This window comes from Dendrobates tinctorius, unplaced genomic scaffold (genome assembly GCF_039654945.1).
Source record: "Dendrobates tinctorius isolate UK_male_01 unplaced genomic scaffold, ASM3965494v1 ptg000045l, whole genome shotgun sequence".
Taxonomy (NCBI): domain Eukaryota; kingdom Metazoa; phylum Chordata; class Amphibia; order Anura; family Dendrobatidae; genus Dendrobates; species Dendrobates tinctorius.
In genome coordinates this window covers 637,358-658,937 of record NW_027361713.1, presented here as the reverse complement: position 1 = coordinate 658,937, position 21,580 = coordinate 637,358, and the positions used below count along the sequence as shown (strand labels likewise).

General features: G+C 44.1%; 1 protein-coding gene across 7 annotated transcripts in view; it reads left to right on the top strand.

Moving 5' to 3' along the window:
* DCAF6 (DDB1 and CUL4 associated factor 6) overlaps window positions 1-21,580 on the top strand; it is a 569,725-nt gene that overhangs the window by 367,965 nt on the left and 180,180 nt on the right. For 5 of the 7 annotated variants that reach the window (XR_012232231.1, XM_073575570.1, XM_073575569.1 and 2 more), the window contains one exon: window positions 4,361-4,452. The exons of the other annotated variants lie outside the window; for them this stretch is intronic. Coding sequence is in view for 4 of the 5 variants with exons in the window: in XM_073575570.1 (XP_073431671.1) it covers window positions 4,361-4,452 (92 nt within the window). In the remaining variant the exon portion in view is untranslated. The remainder of the gene's footprint in view (window positions 1-4,360; window positions 4,453-21,580) is intronic. 7 annotated transcript variants of the gene reach the window in all.

Below are 21,580 nucleotides of genomic sequence, written 5' to 3'. Positions count from 1 at the left end.
CTTCTGAAATGCCCTCTCAGTGTGCCTGACTTTGTCTTACAGGCCACACTTAGCAAGTCAGAGAGAGCCTGCCAAGGTGTAGCGGGAAGGCTCCTTGCCTCTCACCCAGTAGACCTACAGGATGTAACGAGAAGGCTCTCTGCCTCTCACCCGTTAGATCAGCTGGCTAGAATAGGAATAGGCCTTTTTCCTTCCAGCCCAGCTCCATGGATTGTGGGAAGGCTGCTTCAACTTGGACAGCTCATCTTTCTTCTGAAAATACCCTTCTGTGCGCCTGGACCTCAGTCTTACAGCCCACACATAGCAAGTCAGAGTGAGCCTGCCAAGGTGTATCCAGAAGGCTCCTTGCCCTCGCCTCTCACCCACAACAAAAAAATCCCACTGACTAAAGTAAGAAGGCCCAGGTGGGATAGGCCTCTAACCTACTTTATCAGCCATACAGTCGGCTGCCTCCTTTGTTGATCCACAACATGCTATACAAATTAATCACACAACTAGAAGCATGTTCAAACACATTAATGACCAAACAATCACTTACAATTTCCTTCTAAATTAGGCACCATATTTTACTTTCAACTTCCAACTTCAACTTACAAAATTTCATTCCACTTCAATTAAGTACTGTTGCTTTAAAATGCACAAATGTAATAGAGAGCATTTCACCAAGGACAACCACAGAGGATCTTGAGTGCAGCTCTGTGCCCCCTCCAATTAGACACTCAGCAGAGATGAGGAGAGGAGAGGGAAACCGCTCAGCTCTTTCATTCCCCCCTCCCATCAGAATGTAGTGTCCTTCATAAAGTAACAGAGAATGCCTTAGCTCTTTAGACCTAATCAAAATCAATTTCTGCAAAAAAAACCTCAAAATCACAGGATTTCACTGTAAGAGCAAGTAACTGTATAATGTGAGTAATCGAGTCTTACCCTTTTCTGACCAAATACATCCAGGAAACTTTACAATGTAAGGCTGTGTGCACACGCTGCGGATTAGGTGCGGATTCATCCGTGCGGATTTTGTAAAATCCGCAGGTGAAACCGCAGGTCAAAAGACCTGCGGTTTTACCTGCGGATTGCTCTGCGGTTTGGCCCTGCGGTTTTTCATCTCCTCAATGCAGGAGATGGCAAACCGCAGGGGAATCCGCAGAAAGAATTGACATGTCAATTCTTTCTGCGGATTGAAAACCGCAGATAATCCGTGCGGAAAATTCCGCACCATCTGCACTGCGGTTTTTGATTCCCATAGGGAATCATGGTACTGTACACCGCAGCAAAAACTGCTGCGGGTCCGCAGCGGCCAAAACCGCTGCGGAACCGCAGCAAAATCCGCAGCGTGTGCACACAGCCTAATGCCACATATAACACGAGCTATATCATTACTCAATTCATTCAATCTCAGATGTAGATTAATATATCCACCATAACGCATCTGTCCGGGATCTCCCACAAAAACTAGAAAGGTAACAATCTCTTGACACAAAATGATGTGTGATGATTCCATTCATACGTGCTCATTCAGGGTTTTTTTTTTTCTTTCACTTTTCAGTGGTCATTTGATTTTACAAAGAGAAGATAACAAAAATCCCTTATCTCAATCATTCTGCCTAATTCAACTCAAAGTGAGTTGAATAATGTCCTCAGTCACATACAGAGGGCCACACCTAACGGAACTCCTCATCAATCAGAAATTTATGTATATCCCTTATACTCAATTACTCATCTCTCATCTCATTCAGAGGTTCTCATAGACATACAGTACATACAAGGATTCACACAGCCTGCCTATCTTGTACTTTGGATTTGACACCTTATCCTACAGCAGTGTCCACTGACATTCTGAGAACACCAAAGCCAACTTCTTAAACAACAATAATCAACAAAACCCAAAACAACCATAAACCAGAGCCCTATACAAAATACCGCCTCATGTGATTTACTGCCAATGCAAAATAAACACTGCACGGAGTCTATCCCAGGCTCTGTGCTACACAGTACACAACCAGTTAGTATATTAGTATACTGCCAGAATAGATTGACAGATAATACAGATGACAATTATTATCTTATTACTCTATTATTCGACTCTCATACGGACATGCTCACTGGTGATGTAGGTTCTGTTGTACAGCCTTACCCAGAGATATGTAGACATCCTTAGAGAGGTTGCAAATGCAAATTCAATGTAAGAATAAATGTTCTCACCTGCTGCAGCTGGGATTTTGCATATTCAACCTTCCAGGAAGCTCCCACATACAGATTCCGAATAGGCTGGTTTCCACGGTCCCCGTCGGGCGCCAAAACTGTCGTAGCTACTTTTCGTTCTGACCCAAAGTCAGGTAAGCTAGATCACCAGCAGTGAGTCCAGATTAGGAGTTTCGCCCTTAATTTACAAGCGCTTGGAGACAAAAGAGACTGCTCACACACGGGCCGTGGGCAGATCACTTTATCTGACGTAACGAAATACAAGGCAATCTTTTATACCATTTACAACAATATGTAACTCTATGGGGCTCATGTGGCCCCCACCATCACCCACCATCACCTCGGGGTCGTACCTTGTTTACAATGTACCCAGAACATGTTGTTACTGACTATTGAGAACATGTATATGATGATAAGCATTTTTCCCTTGAAGAGGAGACAGGCAAACTGCAGCGTCATAAGAATAAATGAAAGGCAAATCAAGAATTAAAGTCAATTAAAGGGATATAAAGGCAAACCTTTAACTCTTCTATATCACCTATTTCCGACCTCCGGCTGAGTGTACGTTTGGAGACAGCCGAAATAAGCATTCCATCCAGTCTGCCTTCTCCCTACCATAAAACATGGCGGAGGTTCTGTGATGATCTGGGGTGCTATTTCGTGGAGATCCGCCAGGCCAATGATATCCCTTCATGGATGAATTAACAGCCGCGATTATTTAGGCATTTTGGGCGACCAAGTGCATCCTATGGTTCAAGCACTGTTCCCGGAGGGGAACGCCATATTTCAGGATGATAATGCACCAATTCATACAGCTAGAATCGTTAAAGCATGGCACGAGGAACATTGTAATGAAGTTGAGCATCTCATCTGGCCCCCACAATCCCCAGACCTCAACATTATTAAGCATTTATGGTCGATTTGAGATTCAAGTTAGACGTCGATTTCCGCCGCCATCGTCGCTCATAGAACTGGAGGGTGTTTTAAATGAAGAATGGGCTACAATTCCTTTGGAAACAAGTAACACCTTGTATGAATCCATTCCTTGGAGAATTGAGGCTGTAATCGCTGCAAAAGGTGCACCTACACCGTATTAAACTAACTTTTGTTGATGTTTCCAGTTGTTGCCATTATTTTGTTCAACCCTGTACATGTCAGAGGAGAGAGAAATGATGCCCCCCGGTATCTCCACCATCCCTCTCCTAATCTGTCCCCCAGCCGGGCATAGTCTTCCTGGAGAAAAAATAAAGATCTGCCGGCTAGTACCTGCCAACAATAAAAAATCCGATCTACAATTCATTTTTCTCCTCTGATATTATCCAGCATGTCAGAGGAGAAAGATATGGGATCCCTTGAGCCTCCCCAATACCTCTGCGATCCTCAGACCTTCCTGCTCCATTCCCCAGCCCTCCGAATCGTCTTAACTTAAGAAAATGGCGGGCACATGAGCGCTGCGCCCGCCAAGGAATGACGGCCGATAACCGGCAACAATAAGAAATTTTTCCTATTGGTTCCTTTTCATCACTGTGATGGATTGTATCACAGTGATCAAAATAAAAAGTAAATCAAATCAGCCTTTGTCACACCCTTAGTTAGATAAAAATGGTTAGGGTTGGGATTAGGGCTGTGTTAAGGGTGTTTTAGGTTTATGGTTGGGGTTAGGGCTGGCTTAGGGTTACAGGGTTGGGGTTAGCGTTGTTAGGGTTAGAATTGTGGGTTTTCAAAAGTAAAAAAAAAATAAAGACGATATTGTGGCTAGTGTTGGGCGCAAGTGCTTGCTACTCAAATTTGCATTGAGTGCTTGGGTATACACGAAACACGCGGGCAAGGACTCGAGCTTGTCACTTGAGCACCCACAATATTTGGCGCATATGCAAGCACCCCATGCAAACTGGGGTAGTGAGCAAATTATCAAATTCTGTATCGTACCTGTGGGTAAAAAATGCTCACTATACCCTTGGATAAAATACCTACTTTCCTGACCTTTTCCTTTCAATTGACAGTAAAATTCTGATGTTTTCCCAAAAACATTAAATATAGATGGTCAATATGAAATCTTCACACTTTTTTTTTTTTTTATACTATATATACATAATGTCGGATTTAGACTTGAAACAGCTATTCACTTTCCATCAGTCTTAAAGTTTTGTATTTTTTCTAGGAGTAACACTGCCTCAAGTTCAGTAGCTGTGAAAGTCGGACACAAAAATCATCCTTCAGCACTTGAACCTGCTCGGTCAAATGTAATGGAAGGTACAATACTCAAAAATATTCAATGATTTGATACTAAATGTTTCTATAGATGATGTCTTTGAGTGGGATAGAACTGTTTACATTTTTTTTTAAGTTATTCGGGACCAGACTATTTTTAATTTTTGTAATTTTTGATTTTCCTCTCATTATTCCAAGATAATTTTGTATTTTTTTCATCACTATAGCCGTTTCAGGGCTACCGTATTTTTCGGATTACTCACTGTTTTTCCCCCAAATTTGGGGGGATAATGGGGGTACGTCTTATAATGTGGATATACCTTACTGCAGCGGTGGAGCAGGGTCCCAGGGTCACGGCTGGAGGAGGCAAGAGTGGAGCGTTGCTGCAGGCTGGGATGAGGTGCTGTTGAGATGTGCGACGCGTCGCTGAGGGTCTCCGGTGCTGCTGGTGTCTCCGGTGCTGCAGGCGCTCTGCCGACATTTTGTGAAAGGCCAGAGCCCCCGCAGTTCCATGGTTTCCTATATGGTGGACAGATGGAGATCTCGGCACCAAGCTCTCGGGAGATGAGATCTCAGTGCTGAGAAATTGTGAAAGAAAAGAATGCAATTCCACCATTGTTTTTGTTTTTACAGAATTGATTGTACAGTAAGTGACTTGGCAATATAACTCATCAATAGAGATGAGCAAACATGTTTGGAAAACGATCGTCAAACATAAATTTTGCACAAATATGATACATTCTGATTCGTGATCGGTAACACAAGCATTTTTCTTAAAATCGGTAACATTCAGTAGAAGATAGAATAAAAGATGGCAATTCATGTGCTGTGTTCAGTAAAATCACTGGTTAGAATATATATATATATATATATATTATAGAAAATAGAGGCAGCACTCCTTTTTAGAAAGTAGAAAATAAGGCTTTTATTTCAGACCCACATGGTTGTACGACCATCTGGGTCTGAAATAAAAGCCATATTTTTTCTATTTTCGGAGTGCTGCCTCTATTTTCTATTTATTGATTTAGACTTATGCGATATTTGCTGAGGAGGCCTGTGCACCCATGACAATAAGATTATGCTGTCCCATTTTTTGTATTATGTGTGTGTGTGTGTATGTGTATATATATATATATATATATATATGTATGTGTATATATATATATATATATATATATATATATATATATATATATATACACACACACATTATATATATATATATATATATATATATACATTATATATTTATATATATATGCACACACATATATATATATAATGTGTGTGTGTGTGTGTGTATATATATATATATACATTGCCTACAAGTAGTATTCAACCCCCTGCAGATTTAGCAGGTTTACACATTCGGAATTAACTTGGCATTGTGACATTTGGACTGTAGATCAGCCTGGAAGTGTGAAATGCACTGCAGCAAAAAAGAATGTTATTTCTTTGTTTAATTTTTTTTTAAATTGTGAAAAGTTCATTCAGAGGGTCATTTATTATTCAACCCCTCAAACCACCAGAATTCTGTGTGGTTCCCCTAAAGTATTAAGAAGTATTTCAGGCACAAAGAACAATGAGCTTCACATGTTTGGATTAATTATCTTTTTCCAGCCTTTTCTGACTATTTAAGACCCTCCCCAAACTTGTGAACAGCACTCATACATGGTCAACATGGGAAAGACAAAGGAGCATTCCAAGGCCATGAGAGACAAGATCGTGGAGGGTCACAAGGCTGGCAAGGGGTACAAAACTCTTTCCAAGGAGTTGGGCCTACCTGTCTCCACTGTTGGGAGCATCATCCGGAAGTGGAAGGCTTATGGAATTACTGTTAGCCTTCCATGGCCTGGACAGCCTTTGAAAGTTTCCTCCCGTGCCGAGACCAGGCTTGTCCGAAGAGTCAAGGCTAACCCAAGGACAACAAGGAAGGAGCTCCAGGAAGATCTCATGGCAGTGGGGACATTGGTTTCAGTCAATACCATAAGTAACGTACTCCACCACAATGGTCTCCGTTCCAGACGAGCCCATAAGGTACCTTTACTTTCAAAGCGTCATGTCAAGGCTCGTCTACAGTTTGCTCATGATCACTTGGAGGACTCTGAGACAGACTGGTTCAAGGTTCTCTGGTCTGATGAGACCAAGATCGAGATCTTTGGTGCCAACCACACACGTGACGTTTGGAGACTGGATGGCACTGCATACGACCCCAAGAATACCATCCCTACAGTCAAGCATGGTGGTGGCAGCATCATGCTGTGGGGCTGTTTCTCAGCCAAGGGGCCTAGCCATCTGGTCCGCATCCATGGGAAGATGGATAGCACGGCCTACCTGGAGATTTTGGCCAAGAACCTCCGCTCCTCCATCAAAGATCTTAAGATGGGTCGTCATTTCATCTTTCAACAAGACAACGACCCAAAGCACACAGCCAAGAAAACCAAGGCCTGGTTCAAGAGGCAAAAAATCAAGGTGTTGGAGTGGCCTAGTCAGTCTCCTGACCTTAACCCAATTGAAAACTTGTGGAAGGAGCTCAAGATTAAAGTCCACATGAGACACCCAAAGAACCTAGATAACTTGGAGAAGATCTGCATGGAGGACTGGGCCAAGATAACTCCAGAGACCTGTGCCGGCCTGATCAGGTCTTATAAAAGACGATTATTAGCTGTAATTGCAAGCAAGGGTTATTCCACAAAATATTAAACCTAGGGGTTGAATAATAATTGACCCACACTTGTATGTTTTAAATTTTTTAAAATTTAACTGAGCAACATAACTTTTTGGTTTGTAAGATTTATGCATCTGTTAATCCTGCTCTTGTGTGAAGTTTGAAGGCTCTAACTTATTTGCATCTTATCAAACCTGCTAAATCTGCAGGGGGTTGAATACTACTTGTAGGCACTGTATATGTGTATATATATATATATATATATATATATATATATATATATATATATATATATATATATACAGTGGGGGAAAAAAGTATTTAGTCAGTCAGCAATAGTGCAAGTTCCACCACTTAAAAAGATGAGAGGCGTCTGTAATTTACATCATAGGTAGACCTCAACTATGGGAGACAAACTGAGAAAAAAAAATCCAGAAAATCACATTGTCTGTTTTTTTTTTTCATTTTATTTGCATATTATGGTGGAAAATAAGTATTTGGTCAGAAACAAAATTTCATCTCAATACTTTGTGATATATCCTTTGTTGGCAATGACAGAGGTCAAACGTTTTCTGTAAGTCTTCACAAGGTTGCCACACACTGTTGTTGGTATGTTGGCCCATTCCTCCATGCAGATCTCCTCTAGAGCAGTGATGTTTTTGGCTTTTCGCTTGGCAACACGGACTTTCAACTCCCTCCAAAGGTTTTCTATAGGGTTGAGATCTGGAGACTGGCTAGGCCACTCCAGGACCTTGAAATGCTTCTTACGAAGCCACTCCTTCGTTGCCCTGGCGGTGTGCTTTGGATCATTGTCATGTTGAAAGACCCAGCTACGTTTCATCTTCAATGCCCTTGCTGATGGAAGGAGGTTTGCACTCAAAATCTCACGATACATGGCCCCATTCATTCTTTCATGTACCCGGATCAGTAGTCCTGGCCCCTTTGCAGAGAAACAGCCCCAAAGCATGATGTTTCCACCACCATGCTTTACAGTAGTTATGGTGTTTGATGGATGCAACTCAGTATTCTTTTTCCTCCAAACACGACAAGTTGTGTTTCTACCAAACAGTTCCAGTTTGGTTTCATCAGACCATAGGACATTCTCCCAAAACTCCTCTGGATCATCCAAATGCTCTCTAGCAAACTTCTGACGGGCCCGGACATGTACAGGCTTAAGCAGTGGGACTCGTCTGGCACTGCAGGATCTGAGTCCATGGTGGCGTAGTGTGTTACTTATGGTAGGCCTTGTTACATTGGTCCCAGCTCTCTGCAGTTCATTCACTAGGTCCCCCCGCGTGGTTCTGGGATTTTTGCTCACCGTTCTTGTGATCATTCTGACCCCACGGGGTGGGATTTTGCGTGGAGCACCAGATCGAGGGAGATTATCAGTGGTCTTGTATGTCTTCCATTTTCTAATTATTGCTCCCACAGTTGATTTCTTCACTCCAAGCTGGTTGGCTATTGCAGATTCAGTCTTCCCAGCCTGGTGCAGGGCTACAATTTTGTTTCTAGTGTCCTTTGACAGCTCTTTGGTCTTCACCATAGTGAAGTTTGGAGTCAGACTGTTTGAGGGTGTGCACAGGTGTCTTTTTATACTGATAACAAGTTTAAACAGGTGCCATTACTACAGGTAATGAGTGGAGGAAAGAGGAGACTCTTAAAGAAGAAGTTACAGGTCTGTGAGAGCCAGAAATCTTGATTGCTTGTTTCTGACCAAATACTTATTTTCCACCATAATGTGCAAATAAAATGAAAAAAAAACAGACAATGTGATTTTCTGGATTTTTTTTTCTCAGTTTGTCTCCCATAGTTGATGTAAATTACAGACGCCTCTCATCTTTTTAAGTGGTGGAACTTGCACTATTGCTGACTGACTAAATACTTTTTTTCCCCACTATATATATATATATATATATATATATATATATATATATATATATATATATATATATACAATTAGTGACACACATACACACGTATATATATATATTACAAAGATAGAAGAAAAGCTGGCAATTCATCTGCCGTGTACTGTAAAATCACTGCAGGAGCAGACAAGAAAGAAGATGAGTTACTTACAGTAAAAACAAATAGAATAGGTAGATATATAGATCTGAGTGAAACATACTATAAGTAAAATGTGTGCGCAGCTTATGCTAGTTTCACATTAGCGTTTACGGCCGCAGCGTCGGCCTGCGCACGGCCGCCGCTAAGCCCCGCCCCTGCCGTCCCTCCGCCGGTAGCTCCACCTACGGACGCATGACGCTGCATGCGTCCTGCGTCCCCTATCTTTAGCACTGGGTACACAGGCCGTGCGCAGTATGCGTTTGGCGGTGCATGCGTCCTTTTGACGCTGCGCCGTGCGCACCAAATTGCAACCTGTTGCGTTTGGCGCTGGTCGGCGCAGCGTCAAAAGGACGCATGTGCCGCCAAACACATACTGCGCAGGGCCTGTGTCCCCAGTACTAAAGATAGGGGATGCAGGACGCATGCAGCGTCATGCCTCCGTAGGCGGAGCTACCGGCGGAGGCGCGGCAGGGGGCGGGGCTTACCGGCGGCTGTGTGCAGCCCAACGCTGCAGCCGTAAACGCTAATGTGAAACTAGCCTTACTGTACATGTATTTAATTAATAAAAGATTTTTCTGAAAAAAATGGCATGGGTTCCCACATAATTTTCTTAACTAGCAGAGGGAAATCAGACGGCTGGGGGCCGATTTTTATAGCCTGGGAAAGGGGTAGTAGCGTTGGAGCTTCCCAGGCTATTAATATCAGCTCACAGCTCTATAATTAGCCTTTACTGGCTATTAAAATGGGGGACCCCCGAAAAAATGACATAGGGTCACTCTATAATTAATAATCAGCAAAGGCTATGCAGACAGCTGTGGGCTAATATTAATAGCCTAGGAATGCCCCCCCCCGGCTAAAAACATCAGCTCTCAGCCACCCCAGAAAAGGCTCATCTCTACGATGAGCCAATTCTGGCACTTAGTCTCACTCTTCCCACTTGCCCTGTAGCGGTGGCAAGTGGGGTGGTAGTTGGGTGGGTTGATGTCACCTTTGTATTGCCAGGTGACATCAAGCCCTGAGGTTAGTAATGGATGCCCTAATTACTATCCCCATAGTCACATTGTAAGAAAAACAGACACCCAGAAAAAAGTCCTTTAATTGAAAGAAAGACACAGACTCCTTTAATAATGGGCAGGCACGGTGGCTCAGTGTTTAGCGCTGCAGCCTTGCAGCGCTGGGATCCTGGGTTTGAATCCCACCAAGGATAACATCTGCAAGGAGTTTGTATGTTCTCCCCATGTTTGCGTGGGTTTCCTCCGGGCACTCCGGTTTCCTCCCACACTCCAAAGACATATAGGTATAGGGAATAGGGAATATAGATTGTGAGCCCCATCGGGGACAGTGATGAAAATGTGTGCAAAAATGTAAAGCGCTGCGGAATATGTTAGCGCTATATAAAAATAAAGATTATTTATTATTAATGTTAATTAAACCATACTTATGACCTCGCCTATTCCCCCGATGCCCTCGTCATCTGCAAAAGGGTTAAAAACAAACAACAATATTCCTTACCTTTACGAAGAGATGCTTTTAATCCATTTGTCCCACGACGGGTCTAACTCTGCTACATCTAGATGGCAGGTTGCATGAAGCGATCATGCAATCTGTCATCCAGTAGACCCTGTTATTCCCTGTCTTAGTGCACCACGAGCGTGAGAAAGTTCTCCTCCTCGCAGTGTCGTGAGACAGGTCCTGTGAGTTTAAGGCCAATGAACTCACTTCACCTATGTAACGTCAGCTCGATCGCCGTGGGAACATTTCCCACGCCGTAATCCATGTCTGAGGGATTAAACATTTTCAAGCTCAATGACATCGCCGCACATCACGGTGAGAAATTCTCACAGTGATCTGCTTTGAAGTCATTGAACTTGAACTGCGGTGATCTCATCACTGACTTTTTCCCACGTTGCTGAGATCATGGCAGTTCAGCCCTGCTGGGAACGCAGTCTCAGTGACCTGAGGTAATCTCGACGTCACCGCCAGTCAGTCAGGCTACGCTCGCAGCAGCTCATTCACCAGTGTTTCTGAGCCTGAACGGTCACTTCTTGGCACCGTACAGGTTGAAAACTATTAATCCCCAGACATGGATTACTATGGCATGAGACAGAGCGACAGACAGGTATGGTATATTGTTGTCTTTTGTTTTATTACAGGAGAATGAGTGTTTCGGTGGAATTAGGCGTTAGGTGAGTATATCTGTGTTTGTTATCTAATATATAAAGCTCAAAGTGTGTATGTATGTGTGTGTGTGTGTGTGTGTGTGTGTGTGTATGTGTGTATGTCCGGGATAGGCATCCGCACCGTCGCAGCTACAGCCACAAATTTTGGCACAGTCACACGTCTGGACCCCGAGAGCGTCCTAAGCTATGTTGTGAGGCGAAATTTTAACCCCGCGCGTTCCAATTCACCAAACAATTTTGCCCCTATCTACATACTGGGGGGAAAAAGTGTGTGCGCGTCAAGCCCCGCCCCTCATTGTGATGTCACAATGCCCCTATTTGCATACTGGGGAAGCAGTGTGTGCGTATCAAGCCCCGCCCCCTCATTATGATGTCACAATGGTTGCCATGGCGATGCTGATGTCATCATAGGTTGCAAGCCCCGCCGCCGCTCATTATGATGTCATAATGGTTGACTATGGAATGGAGGATGTGTGTGAGTATATGGGGATGTGTGATGGGTATATTTTTGCACTGGACTATGGGATGGAGGATATGTATGACAGGTATATGTGCACGGGACTATGGGATGGCGGATATGTATATGGGCACGGGACTATGGGATGGAGGATGTGTGATGGGTATATGGGCATTGGACTATGGGATGGAGGATATGTTTGACGGGTATATGGGCACGGGACTATGGGATGGCGGATATGTATATGGTCATGGGACTATGGGATGGCGGATATGTATGACGGGTATATGGGCACGGGACTATGGGATGGAGGATACGTATGACGGGTATATGGGAACAGGACTATGGGATGGCAGATATGTATGACGGGTATATGGGTACGGGACTATGGTATGGCGGATATGTATGACGGGTATATGGGCACGGGACTATGGGATGGAGGATATGTATGATGGGTATAAAGGCACGGGACTATGGGATGGAGGATATGTATGATGGGTATATGGGCATGGGACTATGAGATGAAGGATGTATGATGGGTATATGGACACTCGACTATGGGATGGAAGATATGCATGACCGGTATATAGGCACGGGACTATGGGATGGCGGATATGTATGATGGGTATATGGGCACGGGACTATGGGATGAAGGATATGTATGATGGGGTATATAGGCACGGGACTATGGGATGGAGGATATGTATGATGGGTATATGGGCATGGGACTATGAGATGAAGGATGTATGATGGGTATATGGACACTCGACTATGGGATGGAAGATATGCATGACGGGTATATGGGCACGGGACTATGGGATGGCGGATATGTATGATGGGTATATGGTCACGGGACTATGGGATGGAGGATATGTATGATGGGTATATAGGAACGGGACTATGGGATGGAGGCTATGTATGATGGGTATATGGGCATGGGATATGAGATGGAGGATATGTATGATGGGTATATGGGCACGGGACTATGGGATGGAGGATAATTATAATTTGCTATAATTAACCACAGTTAGTTACTATGCCCGGGCAGCGCCGGGCTCTTCAGCTAGTTTTTAAATAAAATGGAAAACTTTGTTTAGTCTTATTTCTAATAAAGGACTTTAGGGTATGTGCACACGATGCAGATTTGCCTGTGGAATTTTCTGCGCAGATTCTTCCTCTCTTGGCAGAAAACAGTTAAAAATCCGCACGTTTTTGATGCATTGTTTATGCAGATTTTCATGCGTTGTTTTATGCGGATTTGTATGCGTTTTTGTAAGCTAAATAAAGATATATTGTTTAACAAAAAAAAAAGTTGTGATGTCATTTTCTTGTCCAACCTCTTATTTTACAGTAGATAGATATATCGATATAGATCTATAGATAATCTATATATAGATAGGTAAATCTATAGATAGATAATACCAAGCCTGATGTTTAGTAATAAACATAATAAAATGGTACATAAAGAGTAAGAGTACCGTTAAACTAAGTGACGCACCAGCGATCCCGACAACGATTCGACCTGTTTAGGATCGCTGGTGCGTCGCTAAATGGTCGCTAGTAAGTTGTCAAACAAGCAGATCTCTTCAACGTCGCAGCAACGATCCGGCGTCAAACACAGCGATGCATGCTGGCCAGCAGGACACAAGCGATTAAAACATGGCCCAGGTCATTCGAGAACGATCAGCGACATCACAACAGGGGCCAGGTCGCCACTCTGTCTCACACATAGCGAGATCGGTGACACAACAGCGATCTCGCTAACGATCTCGTTGTGAGACGGAGCCTTAAGGCTAGTTTCACATTTGCGTTTAAGGCCGCAGCGTTGGCCTGCGCACGGCCGCCGCTAAGCCGCACCACCTGCCGTGCCTCCGCCAGTAGCTCCGCCTACGGGCGCAAGACGCTGCATGCGTCCTGCGTCCCCTATCTTTAGCACTGGGGATGCAGGCCGTGCGCAGGTATGCGTTTGGCGGCGCATGCGTCCTTTTGACGCTGCACCAAGCACACCAAATTGCAACCTGTTGGAGCTACTGGCGGAGGCACGGCAGGGGGCGGGGCTTAGCAGCGGCCGTGCGCAGGCCGACGCTGCGGCCTTAAACGCAAATGTGAAACTAGCCTAAGACAGACACACACACACAAAATCTACACTAGCCCGGGTTCACACTTGCGAAAAACTCGCACGAGTCTCGCACCTCAGTACTTGGCACTGCCGCCGTCACTCGGACTGGAGCGTTCAGCTGCATAGGAATGCATGCAGCCTCACACACCGGTCCCGAGTGCCAGTGTCAGTGCCGGATATTGAGGTGTGAGACTTGTGCGAGTTTCTCGTAAGTGTGACCCCTGCCTTAAATGCAATATCTGTTTAGTTTAAAAAAAAAAAAAAAAAAATGGCTTGGGCTCCCGCACAATTTTCTGCACTGGAGAGGGAAAGCCGCGACTGGGGACCGATGTTGATAGCCTGGGAAGGGGTTAATACACATGGATCTTCCCAGGCTATGAATATCGGCTCGCAGCTGTATATTTAGACTTTACTGGCTATTAAAATAGGGGGACATCCCCCTTCCCGCCCCCCCCCCCAAAAAAAAAAAAAAAGACGTGGGGTCCCCCTATAATTAATAGCCAGAAAAGGCTATGCAGACATCCTCTTTTCTCCTGTTTAGCACGCCTCCGGAAGGAGAATATATATCGAAACGCGCTTTGGGGTAGGAGCTTGTCTTTGTTGGTTCTCCACTGAGGTAGTAATAATCTTAAAGCACTTTTAATAGATCAAAAAAACGAAAATGGACACCGCTCTAGGGCTAATGTGGATGATATGATTAATACAGCGTATTGATTCCAAAATGGATGCAACTAATTACAGTAAAGCAAGAGACCTCAAGATAATGTGCTTTTCCCTGTGGCAATGCCCCAATGAAAATATTACGGATTTAGCTGACATAGATTGAATAATAGATGTAAGGGAAGACATTTAACCTACTTATGGTCAGCTGAGGTGTTGTTGCTGTGTTTAAGCCAATGAGTAGTGGATAAATAGACCGGTTTGGATGTGCTCTATGTAAGCACTAGAGGGCAGTTCTATAAATGATGCTGCAAGTGCAAAAGGTGCTGCTTGACAGATGTCCTACAAATGGATTGTAATAAATCAATATTATATACGAAAATATACAGCTGGATCATCCTGGTAGCTTAAAAAGTGGAGTAAAACTTATAACAGCCTGAAATGGAGATACCTTACGCAACCTGAGGATTGCAGGATGGTATACATAATTGTATGGGAGCTTGAAAATAGCTCCATGGGTATAGCTGTGGAGCTATGCTGTTAGGTAAAAATCCTGTTAGGGCTATACAGTACAGACCAAAAGTTTGGACACACCTTCTCATTCAAAGAGTTTTCATTATTTTCATGACTATGAAAATTGTAGATTCACTCTGAAGGCATCAAAACTATGAATTAACACATGTGGAATTATATAATTAGCAAAAGAGTGTGAAACAACTGAAAATGTCTTATATTCTAGGTTCTTCAAAGTAGCCACCTTTTGCTTTGATTACTGCTTTGCACACTCTTGGCATTCTCTTGATGAGCTTCAAGAGGTAGTCACCGGAAATGGTTTTCACTTCACAGGTGTACCCTCTGAGGTTTAAAGTGTGGGATTTCTTGCCTTATAAATGGGGTTGGGACCATCAGTTGTGTGGTGCAGAAGTCTGGTGGATACACAGCTGATAGTCCTACTGAATAGACTGTTAGAATTTGTATAATGGCAAGAAAAAAGCAGCTAAGTAAAGAAAAACGAGTGGCCATCATTACTTTAAGGAATGAAGGTCAGTCAGTCTGAAAAATTGGGACAACTTTGAAAGTGTCCCCAAGTGCAGTGGCAAAAACCATCAAGTGCTACAAAGAAACTGGCTCACATGAGGACCGCCCCAGGAAAGGAGGACCATGAGTCACCTCTGCTGCAGATAAGTTCATCTGAGTCACCTGCCTTAGAAATCGCAGGTTAACAGCAGCTCAGATTAGAGACCAGGTCAATGCCACACACAGTTCTAGCAGCAGACACATCTCTACAAAAACTGTTTAGAGGAGACTTTGTGCAGCAGGCCTTCATGGTAAAATAGCTGCTAGGAAACCACTGCTAAGGACAGGCAACAAGCAGAAGAGACTTGTTTGGGCTAAAGAACACAAGGAATGGACATTAGATCAGTGGAAATCTGTGCTTTGGTCTGATGAGTCCAAATTTGAGCTCTTTCGTTCCAACCACCGTGTCTTTGTGCGACGCAGAAAAGGTGAACGGATGGACTCTACATGCCTGGTTCCCATGGTGAAGCATGGAGGAGGTGGTGTGATGGTGTGGGGGTGCTTTGCTGGTGACACTGTTGGGGATTTATTCAAAATTGAAGGCATACTGAACCAGCATGGCTACCACAGCATCTTGCAGCGGCATGCTATTCCATCCAGTTTGCGTTTAGTTGGACCATCATTTATTTTTCAACAGGACAATGACCCCAAACACACCTCCATGTAAGGGCTATTTGACCAAGAAGGAGAGTGATGGGTTGTTATGCCAGATGACCTGGCCTCCACTGTTACCAGACCTGAACCCAATCGAGATGGTTTGGGGTGAACTGGACTGCAGAGGGAAAGCAAAAGGGCCAACAAGTGCTAAGCATCTCTGGGAACTCCTTCAAGACTGTTGGAAGACTATTTCTGGTGACCTACCTCTTGAAGCTCATCAAGAGAATGCCAAGAGTGTGCAAAGCAATAATCAAAGGAAAAGGTGGCTACTTTGAAGAATATAAGACATATTTTCAGTTGTTTCACACTTTTTTGTTCATTATATAATTCCACATGTGTTAATTCATAGTTTTGATGCCTTCAGAGTGAATCTACAATTTTCATAGTCATGAAAATAAAGAAAACTCTTTGAATGAGAAGATGTGTCCAAACTTTTGGTCTGTACTGTAGATTATAAGTAATCTGTGCAGGGACAGTAGTAGAGCAGCTCTAGAGTTCAAAGAAAAAAATGTACCTTACTTGGAGCTGACTAGGACGTTTGTGCTGCATTCGGATTAAGAGTCATGACAGTACATGAAGGAGATGCTGCTGCTAAAGAACTTGTACCATGTAAGGGATTAAGTGCATGCTCTAGAGCAGGGGTCTCAAACTCGGCAGAGTAAATGGACCGCGCATAAAAAAAAAATTTGAGCTGGGGGGCCGCATTCCTTTCAAACTTAATACACCCCGTACACACGGCTCCGCACACCTCGTACACACGCGGCTCCGCTCCGTACACCTCATACACACGGGGCTTCGCTCCATACACCTCTTACACACAGGGCTCTGCTCCGTACACCTCGTACAAACAGGGCTCCGTACACCTTTTACACAAATGGCTCCGCTCCATACACCTCGTACACACAGGACTCCGCTCCGTACACCTCATACACACAAGGCCCCATACACCTCGTACACACAGGGCTCCGCTCCTTACACCTCGTACACACAGGGCTCCGCTCCTTACACCTCATACACACAGGGCTCCGCTCCGTACACCTCGTACACACAGGGCTCCGCTCCGTACACCTCGTACACACAGGGTTCTGCTCCGTACACCTCGTACACACAGGGCTCTGCACCGTACACCTCGTACACACAGGGCTCCGCTCCGTACACCTCGTTTACACAGGGCTCCATACACCTCATACACATAGGGCTCCGCTCCGTACACCTCATACACACAGGGCTCCTTACACCTCGTACACACAGGGCTCCGCTCCGTACACCTCGTACACACAGGGCTCCTCTCCGTACACCTCGTACACACAGGACTCCGCTCCATACACCTCGAACACACAGGGCTCTGCTCCTTCCACCCTGTAAACCCCTCCTGACCCCACGCATAAACTTACCTTCATCCAGTACCATGACAACCAGCACACAGACAGCAGCGTCTGTCCTGCACACTCTGAGACCCCTGATCATGTGACCCCTGACTCCTTCCCCTCCTGTGACCTCATCACAGGTCCTGTGCAGTGTGTGCACACAGCACAGCCAATGCCATCACCGCTCTTGGATGCGTGCCTTCCCCCTGTCTCAGGGAGCGAGACATGTGGTGCACCACGGGCCGCAGATACCTGCCTCAGGGGCCGCGTGTTTGAGACCCCTGCTCTAGTAGGGTAAAAACCTGCTAATGTAGGTGAGGACCCAGTATATAGAGATGCCTGCTAAGGACAGTGTTACCTACCTCTCAGATCTTCCTCCGTGTGTCCTGCTGGATGGAATTTGCGGCAGAGTGGTGATGAGGTACGGGGAGCGTCCCCCCTTCTCCCAGGACCTCAACTCTTACCGAGATGCAGGGTGACCGACAGATGCTGCCAAACAGAGAGTCTGGGTACCATTGAAACGCGTAGGCTATTGGCCCTTCACAGTCTCTCTCTCTCTCTCTCTCTCTCTCTCTCTCTCTCTCTCTCTCTCTCTCTCTCTCTCTCTCTCTATATATATATATATATATATATATATATATATATACACATACACATACACACACACACACTGGTATGTTGAAGACCCGTATAGCTGTATGAATAATCCTAAATTGTATGTCTCTCCAAACTTCTTTCAAAATATTTTTCCGTACTGCCTGCCAACCTGCTAGTATTTTTCCCCAATTTCTTCACCCTCTATTTGTTTAGCCCAGGATCTAAATGTTTGCTCTATGTCCATTTTCCCAAGGATGTCTTTTAAACCTCTGTATATTGTGGATATATTGTGTCTGCCTGCTCGGTTAAATAATAGATTATCCATTGCATTCCTTCTTGTTTCTTCCTTCGCATTTACCAAATGTGTCATAATTGTTCCTTTTATTTGTCCAAATTGTAGGAATTGCTGTACACTTAGCTTGAATTTTGATATTATCTCTTCCCTACTCAGCCACCTATTTTTTTCTTCATGCAGTATATTAGCAATTTTGTGGATCCCTTTCATCAGGGGCAGGACTACAGCGGTCGCAGCTGCGACAGGGCCCGGAGTCCTTAGGGGCCCAATTGCGTAGCTGCAGCCGCTCATTAGCTGTGCAGCTCCTTTCTTTGATTGGCTGCCAGGCTGCAATTGGCCTGACAGGATGGCTGCTCTGTGCACTAGGGTGACCGCAAAAAATAGATGTCTGAATTTTGTCCATCTGGACCCCACAAAACGATTCCCCTTTCCAGATATTGAGAGAGCCAAAATTTGAGCTCGATCAAACGACGTTAACCCGTGCCGCTCGTCGCTCAAAGTTTGAAAAGCACGCTAAGGTTGTAAATCCAAACATTAGGAAAGAAAAATTAAAAGAGGTAGGAAGTAACCGACTTTAACGACCTTCTGACAAAAGATGAAGAACAAAAGCAATATGTCCTGCAAGTTGTAAGCAAATGCCGAGCATTATATTCTGACGTTTCAAAAACTACTTTAACAAAAGCTCTAGAATAGATTAGATAACTATGTAAAATTATCAACTCATGTAGGTTAGCGTGCTCTGATGGTTCATCTGTGCTACTGAGCAATTTATTAGCCATTAACAACTTTTCATTGTCTGTAATGGTGGGATCAAAAAACGATAATCCCACCAACTCTGCATTCAAATACCACAAATGGTTCGAAAATTTGGTCAGCGCTATTTCTGCAATGTTGTTGTCACATTCTTTATAGTCTAACAGACTATGCAAAATACCTAAATCTTAAAATACCTCAATTTGGATTTTTTCAAACTTTGAGCGACGAGCGGCACGGGTTAACGTCGTTTGATCGAGCTCAAATTTTGGCTCTCTCAATATCTGGAAAGGGGAATCGTTTTGTGGGGTCCAGACGAACAAGATTCTGACATTTTTTTCCCCCCCATATGAGATCCGGTCACCCTACTGTGCACACAGGACCTGTGATGAGGTCACAGGAGGGGAGGAGTCAGGGGTCACATGATCAGGAGCCTCTGTGACGTGTATGCAGGACTCTGCCGTGCTGGTTGTCATGGTGCTCTGCTGGATGACTGTAAGTTTATGTGTGGGCTCAGGAGGGGTTTACAGGGTGTGCGGAGCAGAGCCGTGTGTGTACGTTGCAGAGCCGTGTGTGTACGAGGTGTATGGAGCAGACCCGTGTATACAAAGTGTACGGAGCAGAGCTGTGTGTTTACGAGGTGTATGGAGCCGTGCATGTACGAGGTGTATGGAGTGGAGATGTGCTTGTTCTCTGCTATTTGTTCTAATGCTGGGTTTCCCTATAGAGTTAAATCTGTTGAGATTTTCCAAGATAATTTGAATTTTCTCCTAAGTTCCTTCCATGTAGCTATGGTATCTCAGTACACTATTGAATTTTTAGATTTTTTTCAGCCGTTAGGCTTTGTGGCGTGTGTACTAAGGCGATTAAGTTCCACAGATATGCATACAATTTTTCCAGAACTGTATCAGAAAACCCATTAGTGTCTTTAATCCAGTCTACTATTTGATGGGAAATACACGCTAGATTATATCCTCCTATGTCTGGCAAGTTTACCCCCCCTTTTCCTTGGATGCCATCAGTTTACCAGTTTAGTCAGTTTTATACAGGGACTTCCACCTTTCCAGATAAATTTTCTAATAGCCGAATATATTTTTCCCATGTCCACATGCTTTAGGAGAACAGGGATGGTCTGTAATGGATACATGAGTTTTGAGAAACTCAAAATTTTTAAAAGGTGAATTCTGCCCAAAAGAATCAAAGGCAAATGTTGCCACCTTTCTAATTCCTGTTGGATTTTTGGAAATAACTGGAGTAAAGTTTAAGTTATATATTGACTCTGATTTACTACCCAGCTTGATACCCAAATATGTTAAATGTGCTTTGGCTATTGGAATACAGCATATTTGCTTTTCTACCATATTACTTCTGCCTTTAATCTATTAAGCGGAGAACTACTTTGTTTTAAGCATGTGATGCTCGTTCAAACTTACCTGTGGCAAGAAACAGGTGTGGGCAATATGAAAATATTTTCTGGGAAAAATACTACATTTTCTGGAACAATTTCAAGAGTGCGTACACTTTTCGCCATGTCTGTACACACACATTTTAACTGGTTATCTCAAGAGCTAAGCCTGCTTAAAACGCAACCGATGCCGGCTGTATCATTTAGTCGGCGTCTACTTTTGACTGCAGCTTGCATCAATCACTGTATTTAACCACTTAAATACTGCTGTTAATAACTGACTGTGGCAATTAACTGACGCCTTTGCCGGTGTGTGCTCACATCGCTCCTCTGCAATATAATTGAGGGGGAAGCAATAGGTAAACAAGTTAGGTGGGGGCATTCCCCAAGCCCTCATAAAATACATTTTTGTCCTTTTGTTGAGCCCAACTACAATTAGAGCTTCATAGGAGAACCGTAATTTCGTTATATACTGTAGATTTTGGTATTACAGTACATAGTAACTATAAATGGAAAATCGCATATTTAAGTAGGCTGGTTTCACTTTAGCAGTTTTCGCGCAGCGTATCATGTGCTATCGGTCCCATGCGCCATGTGCCCTTATGTTTAACATGGTTGGCGCATGGTCTAGCTCTTGCATGCGTTCATCTGCGATTTCGTGTGCATGCGCTTTTTCCAGGTGTGCGCCTAGATGCGCTAGACGCAACATGTTGCATTTTTTGTTCCGCCCAACCTCGTTAAACGCATGCGATCGCGTGCGCACGGAATGCACCAAAATACACGTTACAGTCTATGGGGTCGCATGCATGCGCATGGATATGCGCACGCCTGTGCTTTTGATCGCATGCGATTTTTGAGTAAACCTGTC